Raw genomic sequence first — 19,921 nt, forward strand, 5'->3', positions numbered from 1 at the left:
AAAACACATTTGAAGTTGATGAATTTGCAAAAAAGCAATATCAAGCAAGCATTGGGTCTACCCAAAACTGAAAAATATGGCAAGTGGTCTATGAGACAAAAAAGTTTAGGGACCTCTTGTCTAGTAAAAGAACTAGAGGGCCATTTTCATTTTAGAATGACCAAAACACAATTTGAAGAAATACATACGACCTAATTATTCAGTGGAGCATAAAAAATGATTTCTGGAAAAAATATTATTTTTAGTAAAAAGTATAAAAGTTTTTAAGCTGATTCTAAATGTATAATTTTAACTAATTTTATGTTTAGTTTAAGAGTAACAAGAGTCAGGGCAGCGGTAGGGGTTGTAATGTCGATCGAAATCGAACGATCGCCATCAGGACACAATGCGTCATGATACACGGGTCCACAGTAATGTGCATCTACCCATATAAAATGCATGAAACCGATATCATTCTGACGCGCCACGTCACATCACGACACGATGGTGTGTACTTGCCTAAACTCATGTCTGTTAGTCACAGTATTGTTCATGCTACTCTCAACGTAACAATAATACATAAAAAAATAAGTTGGATATTTTTTTTATTAAATAATGTATATATCATTTATGTGAGACTAAACAGCATTATAACTTCATAAATTAATCAAAGACGATTATCAGAAATTACAATATTTTATTGCAAAAAATATGTCAATTAACAAAAAATATGGCAATGGCATAAAAAATTACACATCTTCTACATAAATACAATTATTTCGAGAATTACCTATTTAATTATTCATAATAACGTTTGGCATGTAGTTAAGTCTTCTCGGTGTGACAATAAATGTAAATTTTGAAATAAATTCCTTGTTCGTTTTTTTAATAGTAAAGTTATAAATCATCATTTAAAATTTGTCGACATATCCTGACGCTTCAAATAGTTTTATAATGACAACCTTCGAAATACATCATTGACACGAGGATCACAAACAAACGAGTATAAGACTATTAAATTATAACTACGAATCATAACATTAAATGTACAATAATTTACATACCGCTTAAAACCATTGTCTGTAAATAATGATTACAAAACATTGTTAAAATTTTAAGATTATTTAAATGCAACACAGTCAACGTTCACATTAACGCTATATAATATAATTTGTATGTTATATGTAATTATAAACGTTTCGAACTTTTCATAAATCCATCTTTACACAAGTTAATTTCATAGCTGAGATCTATCGAGTAATCTCTAATATGTACAAATACGTAATAACCGGTTATTTAAAAATTTGACAAATGCTCATCAAAAATACATATTTTTTTATACCCATTAAAATGTATTAAAAATAGTTTTTTATATTCCAAAACTTTGTAAAAAGGAGAATAACTTAAAATTATCATATACCAAAATAATCCCATAATTATTTAATAAAAATACATGTATAAAAACTGCGATCAGTACAAATGTTAATGTCAATATTGACATAATATACAACCTGTCAAATTCTATACATACTAAAGTTAGAAATCACATTAAGTTGAAATATTAAATGCATTATTTATTAATCATAAAATAATACTGATACAATAAAATTATATAAAAACAGTAAAGCTATAAATATGAAAGAAAGCTTAAATTATAGTCAATGTTACATTTATAATATGAATATATACAGTATAGTCAATCACAATGGCAGTGAAATATTAAGAATACAGATAAGTAGGAGTTTTGAGTTGATCGCGAACAAATATTATGCTGCTTCCATATTCCTATGAACAGTAACAGGAGCGATAACATTATTTCTACCATACGGTAACACGGTAATCGGGTCTGTAATATTTGTTCTCAATAGAATGTTTGAACTTTGTGTCAAATCTCCAGAAGAGTTTGCTTCCGACGAAGTGAGTGTTTCCACAGTGCCGAAAGCTAAATGTTCGGAATCGTCGTGCGGAGTCATGGTTGAATATCCATGATCGGATTCGCCGGTAGTGTTGGGCCGCTTGTAGCCGGTGAGTACTCTATACGGCGAAATCGGCACAGTCACCATGTCGTTGGCTAGTAGTAACTTTTCTTGATGGCCCGAGTGTTCGTCGTGTATGTCGTCTTCGGAAGGTATATGGCTCATCTGTACGGCCGGATCTGGCCACGTGTCCGGTGTCACTCCGATGTACGCATCCGAAGCTGAATTTACAGATAAATTTTGTTTATAACAATATACAGCTAAAGCTAAAATTAAGCAAACTGCAACAATGCAACCGGCTATGGGCCCTACAGCCGAATACGTAGCTAAGATGTCATCTTGCATTACGTGACCTAAAGAACCTTCTCCGTAAGGTGTAACGGCGCCGAAGACACCTCCGAAGCAAGCGGCTTGATTCGAACAAAACGGCGACGAAAGTAAAGTTTCACCGTCGTTATCCGTCCTACACCATTCGCACCCTAAAACGCCTAAGCAATTTGATTCGGTTCTGTAAGTGTCGCATTGAAAATCGAAGCACGGTTTGAGATGCGTCGCCATATTATAAAAGAAATGGTTTTTATGATTGTTTTTCTCGGGTTGTAATTCGCAAATAGGTACGGATACGGAGCTGGAGTTGCACGATAGCGGTTCGGGTAATGCGCATTCGCAAGGACATTCGCATTCGTTTTGTTCCATGCGATTGCAAATCAAACATAGTCGATCTACTACATTACAGGCGCAAAAAGCTCCCATATCGCATGTCGAATTTACCATTCCGAAAAACGTATTAGTTCCTTGAATCGCCGCTATATGATAACGGGCGCAATGTTCTCCGTTAATCACGTTAGTCAACACTTCAGAGATGGACGTATTAAATGAATAAAATCTTTGCAAAGTTCCGTCTACAAAGTTTTTACACAAATTTTTCTGAACGAAGTTCTTATGATTCAACATGTCGATCGCAATTAGCGATTCCTTATGAGTTATGTGTTGCTGTTCGATCGGTCCGGTTTTCCGGCGATCGAAAAGACTGGGATGCGATAGCAAATAACCCTGTTCGTCCATTATAAAACATTTGACATTAGGAGTGGAGCAAAAGCGAGATGAATCTGCGACTATCTTATGCAAGAAACCGATAGTTATATCCATGGCGACGACGAGCGATGGTTTAACATTACTGAATGAATCTTTTAACGCGTACGATATCGTGACTATATATCCGGCGCCTCCAGCGTCCAGATACGGCTGTGTTAATATTATCCTTCCAGGATTTTGAACCGCTTTCATGAACCAAGCTTTTCGATTCGGTTCATAATCCGATTCTAAAACTGAACCTGGGAACATCACTAAAACGCCGTGATCAGTAGCAGCGTATCGTCTCACTACGTATTTATTGTACGATCCGTGAATGTATTGTCGTTTGTAATAATTCAGCATCGGATATAACAGACCGACGTCGTTGCGTATTTCCAATTTTAATCCAGGATTGGAAAGCAATCTAGAAGTATCTTTCAAGTATGCCATGCAGCTCTGCAAAACTTTAAACGACATATCTTTTCCACTCTTGATATTGTATAGATAATTAAATGGCGATTGGAAACTCGACGGGCTCAAATATAACGTTCCTCTATCGACGGTGGAGACTTGCTTGAAATGTCGACAGAGCTCCCCGTTCGGCGGCGGCCATAAGTCTATTCGATGATATTGCAATTCGCGTATCGAGCGATTCATCACTCGTCTAGTGTAATTGGACAAATTTTCATCGTTTTTATCTATTTCAGATGCGATACAAATGATGTAAGTATTTTTAACCCACTTCCAAATGTAAACGACGGCTTTTGATTCATAACGGATGACGCTTTTTCCGCTGGAATTGGAGAACATGGCTGATTTGACTGTTTCGAATCTTGGATCGATTTCTAAGAAGGATATATCTACGAGTTTTGGCTTCGCTGCTATCGCTTCCGGTCTAGAATAAGACGAATGCATTATCACATATCCGTCAAAGTTGACAATGAAAGCTCGACGCTTGTTCGCGTGCTGATTGAAATAAATGATATCTTGAGCGAGATCAGCTAGATATAAATCGACGATAATAAGACCACGTGCGGCAGATGGTAATAAAAATGGTACGAGTAGATCTCGTTGAATAGGATCCCAAATGGGATTGGCTGCTAGCATATTATTATCCCCGATTTCTCTGCTCATACTTAAAAGTAAAATCGAGGACAGTTGACCGATCGTAAATAACGAATCGTATTGCACATTTACTCCTCTGCAAATTGAAAATTCAGCATTTTCACTACAGTTTGGCATTTTAAGCAAATCGATTTTCCAAAATGATTCTATATGGTTTGACGATCCGACGTTACACGTGTTAATAACGACACTATAATTGAGGTTTTTATCCATTCTTTCGATAACATTTGAGACATTTTGTGCTTGTTTTATCCAATTGGCATCTGAACCGATATAGATGATTATTACATTTTGAGAATAGTCGAAAAATGAATCAGTTATTTGAGCAATTTTATTAGAAATATCCATTGTCTCGTTGGCGATCTCTAGATGATCGATATATTCGATCAAAAATTCCTTATTTTTTTCTAAATCCAAAATTGAAAATGTACAATTTTTGACGCCTTTAAAAGACTTGTCTTCGTCGTATTCTGCTAATATTTCAATAGTGTCAGTTTCTTGTAATAGATTTAATATTTCAACAGTTATCGATTTGGCTATTTGCAATTCGTTGGTACTTATATCTTTTCCGTTATCGACAATTACGGCGACTCTTTTAGAAAAAGGTTGATAATATCTGTGAAATAAGCTTCTCAATCTGGCGTCGTCTGATAGCAGTCTGCATTCGGACGGAGTAGCACCGTCTGCGGCCGATAGGAAATATTGGCGTTTGATTTTCAAGTCATAGACGTCTTCGAATCGTTTAGTGGCCAATATGAGCCGCTCGAGAGTCTCCGGCGAGTTTGACGATAAGTTTTGTTCTTTTTCTCTGTAGTGCGGATTTCTCTTCATGGCGTTGAGCGGACAAGGAAGCACGAAAGAACCCAGGGACGTGTCGTTGTCGACCGATTTCTTCATTTCGACGAGAGCGGTGTGGGTCGCGGTCAATTTGGCCGCCAGTCTATCCGCAGCCGCGAGCAACAGGTCCGAAGCAGGTCTTCCCGGCCAAGCTCCGGCGGCCAGTTCGGCGAGGGGCGCTCGTCCTGCGCGCTCCGCGGCGGCTCTCAGTTGCGTTCCGGCAGCCACAGCCGCCGAAGCCACCGACGCGGACGCCGGAGATCCGTCCGAAGCCATCGCAGTCATCGCCAGCGTTAATATTGTCAGCCATCGCAGTTCGAAGCGTACCGCTTCCATTGACGTTTTGTACAATCTTCTCGCGGATTAAAGGATCCTTTTGTATGCGATAATCTTGCGCCGAATCCACCAGGACATTTTATTGAAATGCATACTTAAATCTTTGCTTTATATTCCGATATATTGTTTAACAACATGTCGAAACCGAGAACTGTCAACGAGCACAGAATGATCTCAACAACGATTTTAGTGACCATGTAACATATTATTCAAAATTTTGCACTTAAATATTTATTTTAATTACAAACCTTTTATTTTAATGCAGGGATATTAGTTAATAACTCGTTTATTTTATTAAAAAAAATACTTTTATTAAAATTAATAATTAGTTCTTGAAGTGGTTATTTGTGAGCAGCTTAAGTAAGGTGACTAGACGTCCCCATTTGAACTGGATTTTCCTCCATTGATCTTTTTTGTCTATTTTGAGCAAAATAAATACAGAAATAATCTATTTTTTAAATTGGCATGAAAATGCATAATAATATCCATTTTTTAATCATTTTGTTTTGATATTTTTTCAAATTCAAAATTCAAATTTCCAAAACGAAAATAAGACATTTAATTATGTTACTACTGACTACTTACTAACTTACAACCAAACATACAAAAATTTTTTTCAAGGCAACAGCTGCAAAACTATTATTAAAAAAATGAGCTATTTTTGTTTTTATTAAATTTTATAAGTACTTTTGATTGTCTGATATGCTATATATATTTCAGATACAATATAATTACAATATTGTTTGTTTGTTAGTTAATGTTTATTTCTGCGCTCACCCAAAATAATCCTCTTCAGCATTAACTTCTTTTGATTCTTTCTCTCTCTCTCCTTGTCGCATCAGAACAGTATGTGTATTTATTGTTAATATTTTGCAGAGTCGACCCGAAGAACAGTCGCCCGGGGCGCTAGCCCCGAAAGGTGTGCCAATTATTCCGAAGGGGGGCGCCATTTGATTATATATAACATGGTATTGGAAGTTTGTTTAAGCGCAAGCAGCGCCGTCCACTTGGCAAAAAATGATTTTATTTATTTATTTAGTGATGCTGCGAGAGCTGATAAAAAGGTCACCTCGGAAATTTTTGTTTGTTTAAAAATGTCCGAGATGTGATCCTCTTTTAAAGCTGCTAAAATTTCCCAGATGACCTTTTTTATAGCTCTCGCAACATTCCAAAATGTACAAAAAAAAAAATCTACATGACAGGGCCCGGGCCTTGATATTCTTAGGCCGGCCCTGATATTTTGTTGTAACATGAAAGGCGTTAGACTAATGTATTACTACTGGGTAAATACAATCAACACATATTAAGTAAGCAGTGAAACACCAGACTGAAATTGGCCCGTACATTTTAATAATTAAAAAATATAATAACAGCGAAGTCACTATGCATGATCTAGTTTTATTTTATTTTAATATTTATTAGTGAGATTAGAAAAAGCTAGGAAAACATTATCTGTAATGATTAATCAGAATTATAAATATTTAATCATTACTGATTCTTATCTAAATTGAAAAACATTAGGGTTCATATGGGATTCGAACCCAGGACTTTTCGGTATTTACACATAGATACTTTATCAATACCTGTGTTTTTAAAGAAAAAAATCATTAAAATTTATTTATTTATTAGGCATCGATCGGGAAGGAGCTATCTTTCTGTTGGTTCGCTAATAGTTTTCCACTGCCGCTAGTGTTACTCCATGCTTACAATTCGTATCGTCCCCTTTCCCACAAAGCGATAGTTTATGTTTTTGTTTATCAGCTCAATAAAAATGGGTGCTAATATATATTCGAAATATAAATTGTCTGTCGAGCTAACAATATAATAACGTATTTTTATCATTTCAACTAAAGAGCTGAGGGGAAGCAGAGTTTCAGAGGCTAAATTTCAAAAGCTTAAATCCCACTTTAGAGAACATAATACTGTGGGTACTATTTATTTATTTTATTATAACCAAAACTAGGCGGTGAAATGTGACGGGATTTGACGTACGGCGGTACCTCGTCCGTCGACTACTCATAGCATCGTTTTAATACGTAACCTAAAGTGCAAACTTTCAATAAATACTACTGCAGTAGCCCAATTTGTGTCTAATTGCCACCAGCTACCACCCGTTCCCCAAAAATACGAAAAAAAGTTCAAAAAATGGTATTTTGTGTATTATATTATATATTGTGTAAAAATTGGATTATAAATTAATTGTCATAAGTAAAATTCATCGTAAGATTGGCGCAATTAATCGTTATAAATAAATCACATAATAAATATATAGTTAAAATAATTAATGTCGATCTACAATTAATTCTGATTTTTCCAATTCCGCATTCCGCAGTATTGGCCAAAATACTGTGAAAATTTATGTATATGTTATGAACATATTTAAAGAAAAAAATATATATTAAAAAAAAAGATTTTAGTACTTCACATTTTTGTTGTAAAATTATTACATTTTTTTGTCGACATAAAACAGAACCTTACAGGACGCTGATTACAAAATTTGCTATATTATTACATCATTTTATAAACATCTACTTGTTTTCGTCTAATAAAATATACACTATGCAGCAACTAAAAATATTTATCATATATTGCTGTTACATTTTAATGCAATTTTAGTACGGTAATATAGTAAGGAGTATTGTATATATCAGTGCTACGTAAATGCTGGTCCGTGGACCAGCGTTTTATGTAGTTAACCATTGGTTAATATGTGGTCCCTAGTTAATATTTAAAAATATATACTGGTTCACGTAACGAAAAAGTTTGAGTGGTACTGATATATGTAATATTATTGAAAAAGGGTTTATTGTAACATTTTTTGTTAGATCCTTGCCTTTCTAAATCTCAAAATAATAAGACATTCGATTTATTTTAACTTAGCTGGCATCTAACGAAAATATCTATTGCGCGGTTAAGATGACTATGACAGTTTTTCCACTCCATCAGGTCATGTCGAGAAAAGCGAGCGCTTGGGCCACCATTTTCGCACATGATAATAACGAAGGGCGGGCGCAGGCGCATTTCATCTCGAGCCATCGATCGTCGGGACGGCTGGACGAATATGGCCGTAGACTTTTCGGCCACCTACAAAATACTCGTCCTGGGGGACTCCAACGTCGGCAAGACTTGCATTGTGCACAGGTACTGCGACGAGCGGTACTATGACACCTACATCTCGACGATAGGTACGATATTTTACTCTAATATGCAAATTTTTAATGTTTTAATTTTCAACGTCACATTCGTGTAAACATCGGCTGTGTAAAAAAATATTTTTAATTTATTTTATCATAATATTTTTTATAAAAGGGAAATATAGTTGAAATAATTATCGAATTAAATAATCATGGTCGCAAATTAATTGATTATGTTCAAATTGAAAATGTGCGTCATATGTTTTCCCCGTGATGACGCCATCTTGGATACCTGTGACGTTATTGTTTTTTATTATTGTACGCAATTATATTATATTTATCTTTATTTGTTTCAGGTATCGATTTCAAACAGAAGATAATCAATTTAGACGGAGTTCCTGTCAAGTTGCAAATATGGGATACGGCGGGACAGGAGCGGTTTCGCACGCTGACTACAGCTTATTACAGGGGAGCCATGGGCATATTGATTATGTACGACGTGACTAGTTTAGAATCGTTCAACCATCTGTCATATTGGTTGAGAAACATACAAGAGGTACATTTTATACCTTTTCGTATTTAAATGTTCAGGAAAATTAGTGATATATTTTTTCTTATCTAATTTTAGAATGCATCTCCGGACGTAGTCAAAGTATTAGTCGGCAATAAATGCGAAGTAGTCGGTGTTCAAAGGGCTGTTACTGCTGATAGAGGACAAAAGGTAGCTTTTTCAAAACGATAAACTCGAGTGTTACCATTATGAAAAAACAATTAAAACAAATGACGTTTCAATATAAAGAAAATTCAAAGTGCGCATGCGCGTACGAATTAATATTTAATCATTTCACCATGACGTCATCGATCTTTAAAATTGCACGAATGAATCGATATGTTTATTTTACAGATTGCTGATGATTTTGATATGCCATTTTTTGAGGTTTCCTGTAAGGAAAATATTAATATTGAAGAGTCATTTATCACTTTAGCTAGGAAAATAAGGGAACAAAGAGAGAATAGGGTATGTAATATTCTTGTATTTATTTTATCCTATGTGAATCATTTTTTTTACAATTTTTATCATTTCAGGGAAATGCCTTCGATTCTTCTGAAAACGACAAGGACACTCGCAATCTCGGCGCAAGTCTTTACCTTAGGAGCGACTCTCCTAGCGATCAATCGAGGTGTTCTTGTTAACGACTTTTGGCATTCTTAACTCTTCGCTTTTGAGTTGTTGATGCTTTTATATAATGATACATACTATATATGTATGTCTAAAGGATATTTCCATGGGATTACTTGAAGAAAAAAAATGTGATATTTTGTCGCTTTTATCATAGATATAAGATTTTGAAGTGTGTAACGCTGTCGATATTTTTCAATAAATTTGTATATCTGTGCAATGCTACTGACGCTTCTTAAAATCATTTGTAAAACATCTAATGAATACATATAGTTTTATATAAAAAATACGAATTTTCATTTCACTGCTTAATGAACGAGTTTTCGTGTCGCTGAAAACATGCAACACGAGCGTGGTCATGGAAACTACTCATAAACACGATGCAATTATTGATCTTTTTTATAGTACGTGGTAAAATATAATCATTTTACGAATATATATACGTATCAATTACAAATTTTCGCCGCCTCTTATATTACTATTAATCATATTCGGCTCCGATGGTAACGCTGATTTCCCCTGGGAGAACTTCCGTCTTGTGATACCAGCGATTTGTATCAACTACAACTATAAATAAAGAAAATGATTAAGTTATGCTATTACACTAAAAAATATGCATAGTAAATATTTTTAATAACAATAGCAAAATAGCAATAATATATCATACAAATTGTCTTTTACATAGCTGATAAAGTTAACATATAACAGGGGAGCCCAACCTTTATATAGTTGCGATCTACTTATTTCTATAAAAACTCATCGCGGTATACTAATGTGCAGGGGAGAAATAATAATATTTTATAAAATGTTTACATTTTTTAAATATTTCATTATAACCTGACAGGCCTAAGCCCAATGCATTACAACGACGTAAATCTGTACCAACTGAGTAAGTCAATCAGATATAATGAATACCTACACAAGTATTAACCACCAGACTGAAAGTCTGGAAATCGGTGACATCTATATTAATAATTATAAATAAGTATGTGTAATATAATTGTTATCCAATAGATGTACTGCAGCTGGGGCCGGTTATTTTATAATAGTGCATTTTTTATAAATAAGAATTCGAGTGCCGCTGTCTGAGCTCGAACCCGCAACCTCAAAGTTACTAGTCTGGGACGTTACTACGCTATTCCGTCCTTTAAATTTGTTTTATGTAAATATAGAATGTTAATTAAACATATCTGTAGAAAAAAATAGAATTTAAAAAATAATCATAAAACAAATCATTTTGAAATTTGATTATTTTAAATTCTAGTTCATTCTGATTTACAAATATTGTAGAGATTTCTCCTATTTTTAACATTTACATTTTTAAATTCGAGAATCATTTTCTTTGGGTTGAATTGAGTCATATTTGGATATATATGCAAAGATTTTTTAATGCACGGGAAATGCTTAATACTTGAAAAGCCTTTGTCGAGCTTATCATATGGAATATTTTTTATCTTTGCCTTCTAATTCAAGATTCAAATCAGTGAGTTTTGAGCTAAGTTCTGCTAAGAATAATAAATTCAATAACTACTCTTTGTTTGTTAATTGTGGGTAACTATCACCTCTATCAGAAAGGAAGCTTGTTATGTCTTCTAACTACTCCAAAAACCTCACGAGTAGTCGATTTTTGCTAAGCCAACAAACATTAGCGTGAAACAAAAGTTCCTTTATCATTATCCTTATTTTCTAATCTAAACAGGTGTCTCTGAAGGGCACTGCCTCGTATAGAATTTACTATTTAAAAGATAATATTACGTGTATTAAGTTTCTTTAATCATAAAACTTGTTGGTGGATAATGCAATGGTATGATAAAAAAATTAGATACTTGTTATCTTGCTGGCATAAAGCAATAAAACGTTTATTGTTATCCGTCAAACATGGAACACCGTCTGTCGTAATCGAAAACAGTATATAAATAGAAATTTTGTATCTATTAGGAAGGTACTAAAAACTGTATATCAGTGGCGTAGCTAGAGTATGTGCCGCCCAGGGCGATCCTTGAAATTGCCGCCCCCCCCACCATATAATTTTTGCATGGTCATAAAATCAGCATTTCTTAAAATAATAAATTGGTTATTATTAAGCTCTTGTTATTCGTGGATTTATATATGTTTTAGTGTATTCAGGGTTAAGAACCACACTAGACGATCCCATCGCGAATATGCCGCCCCCAAGCAAGTGCCGCCCGGGGCGGCCCGCCCCCTCCGCCCCCCCATAGCTACGCCACTGCTGTATATACATATATCTTCTCTCGTTTTTTTGTGCATGTATTATACTTTAAGGAGTTTTTCTTTTACTGAAAAATCGACCAATAGCATCCCGATAAATATTAATTGTACAGTATCCATCACATCAGTTAATTCATTAAATTGTAATGAAAAGGTAACGCATATTTATGTCCTCTTTTAGTTTACAAATTATATCTTAACTTATTTTTTTAATTCGTTACGTATCTGTATTTCTCAAAAGTTGCAAGTCTTTAATTTTATCAATTATATCTTTTTTATTTTTATAATTACTACAAATAGAGAATGTTTTAAAAGTTCGTTTAATAATAATATAAAACAAGTTTATTATTATTTGTGGTTCGTTTTCTTCAAAACGCGAACATTGAGAAAGTTGAGACAGTAAAATATTTTACTATTATTTCTGATGCGACTTCAGATTCATTTCATAAGAAATAAAGGACATAAATATTCGTTACGTCAAGCTTAGCAAATTGAATTTTAATATATAATTATTAATAATTATATAATTTATTATTTTTATTTTATTTTATTTTATTAATTTATTTAGCTTAATAGCTAATCTTTACATCTAACAAATTTAGTAAACATATATAAAAATATATAAAAAATACATAACAGAAAGAAAAAATATACAATAATAAAGACTTAATATTATAATATTTTATTTCTATATGTACGAAGGTGTTTTTTTATTCCATTTATAAAACCCGTTATATTTTTGCTGTTTCGGATTTCTCTTGGAAGACTATTATATAAATTAAAACCTCCGTACATAATTCCCCTAGCCATACTCGTTTTCTTATACTTAATTATCTTTAAATTTTCTCTATTTCTAGTATTATATTTATGTACATCTTTATTTCTTATTAAATACTTATTAAAATAGTGTGGTAACATATTATTTTCTAACTTATATATAAATACTAAAACATTCATACTCAATATTTCTTGAACATTCAACCATTCTAATCTATCAATCATACTTTTACAATTAGTTAATCTATTTTTATTTAAGATTACTCTCATTGCCCTATTTTGTAATTTTTGCAACATTTGTTTATCTAATTTATTCAACATATTTAATAGTGTTGCACAATAATTAAAATGGGGCAATATTATACTATTGTAAATTAATTTTTTTGTATTTATACTTAATATATTTCTTAATCTAGATAATAAACCTATTTTTCTACTAATTTTTTTTAATATGTAATTACAATGTTCTTTAAAGTTTAATTTTGTATCAACAATTACTCCTAAATATTTTATATTATCCACTATTTCTATATTAGAGTTATTTATTACTATTTTGGTACTATCATCTAACACATTTTTATAATTAATAAACATACATTTAGTTTTATTCTCATTTAATTTAAGTACATTATTCTTTAACCATATCTCTAACACACCTAATTCATCATTCAAATTACTCACAACTTCTTCAATGTTATCACCCATGCAATAGATCAATGTGTCATCCGCAAATAGATGAACTTTACATTTTCTTACGTTATTAACTATATCATTTATATATAAAACAAACAACAATGGTCCCAATTTAGACCCTTGTGGTACTCCATAATACACTAACCTCTCTTCAGAACATACATTATTTATCTTAACTTTTGGTTTTCTTTTATATAAGTAATTATTAAACCATCTCAAAACTATATCACTTATACCTATACTCTCCAATTTCTTCAACATTATTTCTCTGTCTATTGTTTCGAAGGCTCTCTTGAAATCCAAGAAAACTGCTCCAATGATTTTGTTTGTATCCTTAGCCAACAGCCAATCATTTATCACCACTTGTAATGCAGTTTCAGTGGAATGCTTTTCTCTGAATCCCGATTGTTGTTCACATATTATGTTTTGAGAAGTAATAAATTCCTTTAATTGTTTGATTACTACTTCTTCTATTATTTTTTCTATACACGGTAGCATGTTGATTGGTCTCATTTCTTCAACTTTTTTACTATTTTTTATTTTAGGTATAGGTACAATAGTAGCAATCTTTAAATTTTCAGGCATTTCTCCTAATGAGAGTGCTTTATTTATTAAATAATTTAATTTAGTTCCTATTATTTCCCATGTTTCTTTAATTATATTTATATCTAGTTCATCAGTACTAGTTCCTTTTTTAAATTTACATATTATGTTATGAATTTCATCTAATGATACTGATTTAAATTTACTAAATTTTACAATTAATGTTTTATTATTATATTGTACTAAATTACTAATCCTTGGTATTGAATTTACAATTTCTTCTATGTTCTCAATGTAATATGTATTCATCTTTTCTGCCATTATATAAGGATCTTGATATATATTTCCATTAATTTCCATTTTTATTATGTCGTTTTTCTGAGTTGGATTAATTAATTGTTTTATTGATTTCCACATCTTATTTGGATCATTTTGTATTTCATCTATCAATTTTTCATACCATTTCTTTTTAGCCATTCTTAATACTTTGACTGCCATATTTCTACATTGTGTGTATGTTTTCCATTTTTCATTAAAGACTTTATATTCTATTTGTTCTGTTTTTAATATTTGAAAAATTTTGTATGACTCATCTCTTTTCTTTATAGCATTTTTAACATCATCATTAAACCACGGTTTTGGGTTGTAACGATATTCCTTTTTAAAATTATATTGACTTTTTGTTTTACAATCTACTATATTCTTATAAATTTTGTTCCATATCCTATTAACATCCATATTATCTACATTCCAGTCACATTTTTGTAATTCTAATCTTAATTTATTAAAATTAATTTTTTTAATTATATCAATTTTTTTTGTTTTTTTAAACTTAAGTTCATTATGTTTTTCTATATAAATATATACAATTGAATGGTCAGTTATTCTTGGAGTTGATTTTACTTCACAATAAATTTTTTTGTTGTTGGTAAATACTAAATCTATTAATGTGCTCGATCTATTATTAGTCCTTGTATTTTCTTTGACACATTGTCTTAAACCAAATATATTTGATATTTTTTCTAATTTTGCTGTGTAAAAATCTTCACATTTGTTCCAATTAAAATTCCAATCTCCAATTAAAACAGTATCCAAAATTTGATCAAAACTCCATTCTGCAATATTATTTATAAATTCTATGAATATATTCGGATTACTATTTGGAGATCTGTATGCTATACATAATATTATGGGAATTTTTTCAATAAAAATCTTAACTGTGATAGACCAGTATGTCTTATCTTGATTATTTTTAAATATAGTATTGAATTTTATATCATTTCTAATATACAGTATAACACCTCCTGTATGTCTGGAATTAGAATCACATCTAATTATATTATAATTGCCAATATTTAGTTCAAATTCTTCAATGTCATTTGTGATATGGGTTTCAGTTAACCCTAAAAATATTGGATATTCATTTTCAGTAATTAATTCTATTTCCTCTTTATGTTTTAAATAACCTTGTGCATTGATTAATATCCCAGTTACTGATTCTTGTTTCCCATATGAACTTGATTTTTTTAATTGCTATACTATATTATATTGTATTTTATTATAGTAATTTTGCTCGTATCTTTTATAAATTGAACAATTTCTATCCATGGAGTTGTGTTCCACATTCAAATTAAGATTTAGTAATTTATTTGCTCTACAGCAATTCACACAGTTTTCTTTTTTGTTGCATTGATTTATTAAATGTTCTTCCGAACCACATTTTATACAATTTTTTTTATTTTTACATTCACTGGCTTTGTGATTATAACCATAACAGTTATAACAACGGTATATGAATATGTCTTCATATACTTTACACCTATCCCATTCAATATTTAATTTGCCTACATCCATTATATTTTTAAATGTCGTAACATCTACTTCAATAATAGCATCATACTTATTAAATTTGTTTTTTTTAATATGTTTTACTTCTAAATAACATTTGTTTTCTTCTACACATGTGTTTTGTTTCATTATACACTTTTTTAGTTGATCATATTTTAATTCTTCAGAAATTCCAATTATTTTTATTTTTGGTTTCTTTAAATTTCCTACTTTTATATTATATTTATCTCCTAGTTTTTTTACTGCATCTGTCGTAATTTTCGATGCATCTTCTTTACTATCACATGTAATTATTATACCTCCTTTGCTTATTGGTCTTATATTTTGTATTCCAACTTCTAATTCTGTTGGTTTAATTAAATTTTTGCAATCCTTTTTTGTCTGCTCTATATTTTGCAAATTTTTAGGTATAATTATCGCAATATCTTTTCCTTTTTTTACGATTTCCGAATAATGTTTCTTTTGCATTTTATTTTTAATAATATTGTTATTTAAATTTAGTTTATCCTTTATATTATAAACATATTTTCTAACTTCATTTAATAACTCAATTATTGAGTTATTATTTTCATTTTTATTATTTACATCGTCCCTATTAGTTTTTAATACATCTAATAAATGTTTATACATTATATCAAATGTATTAGTTATAATGGTTTTTTTTTCTTTTGATAATATATTACCATTTGATAATAATACATTTAATTTTGTTTTTAATTCATCCATTTCTTTTATTCTATTTTCTGGCGTAATTACGCCCGCTATATTCACGCCGCTATCGGCCATTTTTTTTTATGTAACAATACTAATTATTTCTATCTTATACTATTTATATATTATATTAATCAATCTATTTATACTATTTATTAAATTGTGCTACTTACGCGCAAATATCTGCCGGTTTTCACCTCCAAAGGGGTTGGTTACCACAATCTTGGCTAATTGCACGGCAGACACATGCACATACGATGAACACAAACAACTAACTGATAATAATAATAATTAAATTGCAAATCTATTTAGTGTTTTTTTTATATGTATTATCTTGTTTTTTTTAATTATCATCAATTTTATTTTTAATAATTTTAGCTAGTGATATCTATAGTGATGTACACTAAGATTAAAAAAATATTATTTGATAAGAAAGCAACATTTTTAAAGCGTAAGCTATGTGAAATTGTAATATATTTCTTTTATAATATCAAACCTTTAAAATGAATCAACAAAATTATTTAAAACACCTGCTTACGCATTTGGGTTCGAGAAAAATATAGCCTTAATGCCCCAATTATGGACGCTTGGTAAATTACGAGCGATTATATTGTACTATACTGATTTCCAATAATAAATCGTGTATGTTTTCTTAAATAATTTACCATAATCGTCGAATTAAATAAAATAATATATTATTCAACTAATAAAAGCGTATTATAAATAAAAAGCAAAATAAAACAAAAGTATATCTTACTTATTTCTCCTGGTTGCATGACGACATCGATAAATTTACAAGAATAGAAACATTCGGGAGGGGGGGCTAAATACCATCGTTTTTTCCCTTTTAATTGAGCTTGCCATGAAGGATGTACTACATTATCCACCTTGAACAAATCTACATTAATTTTATATTTTTAAAATTAAAGAATACTATTAAATATTATTTACATGCATCTGTGCTCCATCTCCCGGCCCTCCCATAAATATCCAATCGATTGCATTGGTTTCAGCCGAATTCGGTAAAAAGTAAGGCTTGTCATAGTATAGTCTCAAAATTTTAGCGATGCTGTCGTGGCAATTGCTCCATCCGAAATACCTGAAGATCATTTCACAAAAAGTAAATATATATGGTAATCATATAATAGTAATTCAAACCATGGTTTCGTTCCCTCAGTAAGATTAGCTCTATCGTCATCCATTTCTAAAGCATCATATAGATTTTTAAACTCTGTCTTGTACGGAAAGAATTGGCAATCTCTAGCAGCTTTACCCAAGTCCGATTCTGTATATAATTTCTTGAAGAACCAAAAGTCAAAAATCTGAAATTATAAAAAAATAATTTCAACGACAATCATTAAAATACTTTTAAATATATGACAATTTTACGTTTATGGCTTCCCAAGATTTTGTTGCATCTGTCACCACAATAGGAATAGCACTATAAGCATACATTTTTTCGAACAATTCTGGGGTTAAATTCGCCACTCTTTGTATTTCAAAAATATCCGAACACATGGAGCATTTTTCAGGCGGTCTAGTCGCTTTTGTTATAAAACTTGGCATTTCGATAAAACACTGCAATATTGAATTAAATTTACGACAAATAAAATTTATAGTTTATATTGTTTATACCTTGTCGTCTTTAAACTTGTCGCTCATCATATAGATACCGCTTCCGATTAACACGAATGCTAATATCAAAGCATTTCTGTATGGTAACTTAGTTTTTTGTTTCTTATAGTTTTCGACGTTAAAATTAAACAATTTTGCAATGTCTTCTCTTTGAAGTCCAACCTTTTTGCATTTCGTTATTATCTCTTTCATCTTCTTTTCGACTTCCTGTCGATTTTTGGGAGAAATTTTTGTGTCGCACATTTTGTTGGTCATTCCGAAAGCGAAAATGTGTTACTGAACGTTTTCGAGAAGACGCGTACCTTTTATGCGGGAGTCTGTGTCAGGGATGTTAAACTGCCCAACAAGTGGGTGTCGAATTTGATTTTACCAGAAGCTTTAACGCGTTTTATACGCGAAATACGTCTTACAAAAATAGAAATATACATATTGAATGGAGCTGTGTTATGCTATCTAGACTATGAATAAATAATTGACTTATATACATTTATTTATTTCAGCCTTTTTGAATATAAAACTGATAAAACTTTTCTTTAAATAATTATCGATAAATATTAAAAATTTTAAACGAAAAAATTCTACAAAAAAATATAAGCAGTATCTGTGACTGTAAACCGGTAGTCCGCGGACCATTGATTTGAGAGTCCGCGAGAGAATTTAAATTGTTTGCGAAGAAATTGTACAATTTTCGTCTTATTAAAAGCATCTTCATTGAAGGCTCGCACTAATATCCAGTGTAAGCGATACAACTATTATGTCAACTTATGCATCCAGCTACAAAATAATTTAAGGTTCCAATACATCTTGTCTAACGATGATTACATATACATAGATAGTAACATTAGTTGTTAATTATAATTTTAATAAAGTTGTAAAGTTCACAGGGATCACCTGTAAGTGCAAAGTTTTAATTTTATTTAACGCACTAAACGTAAGAACAAACCCTCTTGCTTATTTAAAGTGCCATAAATTCATTAATATTTTTTTATGCCGGCTAGTGCAGACCGTACGTGACAATAACCATTCAATACTTTCTGAAAGTGTTATTATAATATAACAAAAATAGCACTTTGGGATCCAATAAAAATGGCCATGAAGTTGCCAGATATCTCACTTGTTCAAAATATTTAATGGGTGTTCCTAACCTGTTTGGATGACAGGTTGCAACATGTTTAAATTCTAATTCTTCATACAAGTCCACTAAGAATATAAGCTAATCTAATTACACTCCCAGTTTATCGTATTGGTCGTGGCAGCAAAAAGTCAATAAGGACTTTACCTCTCTCACGCTATAAAAATGTATAAAATCAGATACCCAAATGCACAAATATCGTTTGAGACTTGCTTCCAGAAACACATAAAGAACTTTTACTGAGCTCTCAATATGGACACCCGAGGGTTTGTAAATCAAACCAAGAATAGCCGCTGATCATCAACAGACGAGATCGAGAAAGCAGCTGCTTCGCTCTTCACGTCAACCCTGACCCAGTTCGACTGCTCTGTGGATCAAATATAAATAAAAATAACACTATGTGAATATATCTGTGTTTATTTATTAAGATTTTTTATTATAACTTTCATCATTAAAGCATTATTTATATATCCATTAAGAAGGAGTAAAAAAACAAATACTCGTATTATATTTTTTAATACACGTGATAAGTTTTTTTCATTGAAGTATATAAAATTTTGGTCTCAAGCTCCTAATAAAGTACACGAGAAAAAAATAATGTTACTATATAAAATATATTTTAAAAGCTTAAAAACCCTGTTTTAAAAATATAGCGTATATTGCGCAGAAACTAAGTGTATAGGTGTGTCACTTTATCAGTTTATACCAGAAG

At 31.3% G+C, this 19,921-nt stretch overlaps 3 protein-coding genes across 3 annotated transcripts; 1 reads left to right on the plus strand and 2 right to left on the minus strand.

Moving 5' to 3' along the window:
* Window positions 1–659: 659 nt before the first annotated feature.
* LOC148226365 (VWFA and cache domain-containing protein 1) lies at window positions 660–5,633 on the minus strand. Its single transcript, XM_088204068.1, has one exon. The coding sequence runs from the start codon at window positions 5,325–5,327 to the stop codon at window positions 1,746–1,748; it is 3,582 nt and encodes a 1,193-aa protein (XP_088060194.1). The 5' UTR covers window positions 5,328–5,633; the 3' UTR covers window positions 660–1,745.
* A 2,731-nt stretch (window positions 5,634–8,364) lies between these two features.
* RabX4 (RAS oncogene family member RabX4) lies at window positions 8,365–9,864 on the plus strand. The gene is made up of 5 exons (XM_088203339.1): window positions 8,365–8,512; window positions 8,818–9,017; window positions 9,090–9,182; window positions 9,366–9,479; window positions 9,548–9,864. Exons 1-5 carry the CDS (start codon window positions 8,389–8,391, stop codon window positions 9,653–9,655), a joined length of 639 nt encoding a protein of 212 aa, XP_088059465.1. The 5' UTR covers window positions 8,365–8,388; the 3' UTR covers window positions 9,656–9,864.
* LOC148226367 (uncharacterized) lies at window positions 9,482–18,395 on the minus strand. The gene is made up of 6 exons (XM_088203338.1): window positions 18,078–18,395; window positions 17,832–18,020; window positions 17,601–17,764; window positions 17,394–17,541; window positions 17,200–17,329; window positions 9,482–10,208 (listed from the first exon to the last, which is right to left on the minus strand). The coding sequence occupies exons 1-6, from the start codon at window positions 18,330–18,332 to the stop codon at window positions 10,123–10,125; spliced, it is 972 nt and encodes a 323-aa protein (XP_088059464.1). The 5' UTR covers window positions 18,333–18,395; the 3' UTR covers window positions 9,482–10,122.
* Window positions 18,396–19,921: the final 1,526 nt, after the last annotated feature.

Source organism: Plectrocnemia conspersa, unplaced genomic scaffold (assembly GCF_051122295.1).
Source record: "Plectrocnemia conspersa isolate PC_06_02 unplaced genomic scaffold, ASM5112229v1 ptg000014l, whole genome shotgun sequence".
Lineage (NCBI taxonomy): Eukaryota > Metazoa > Arthropoda > Insecta > Trichoptera > Polycentropodidae > Plectrocnemia > Plectrocnemia conspersa.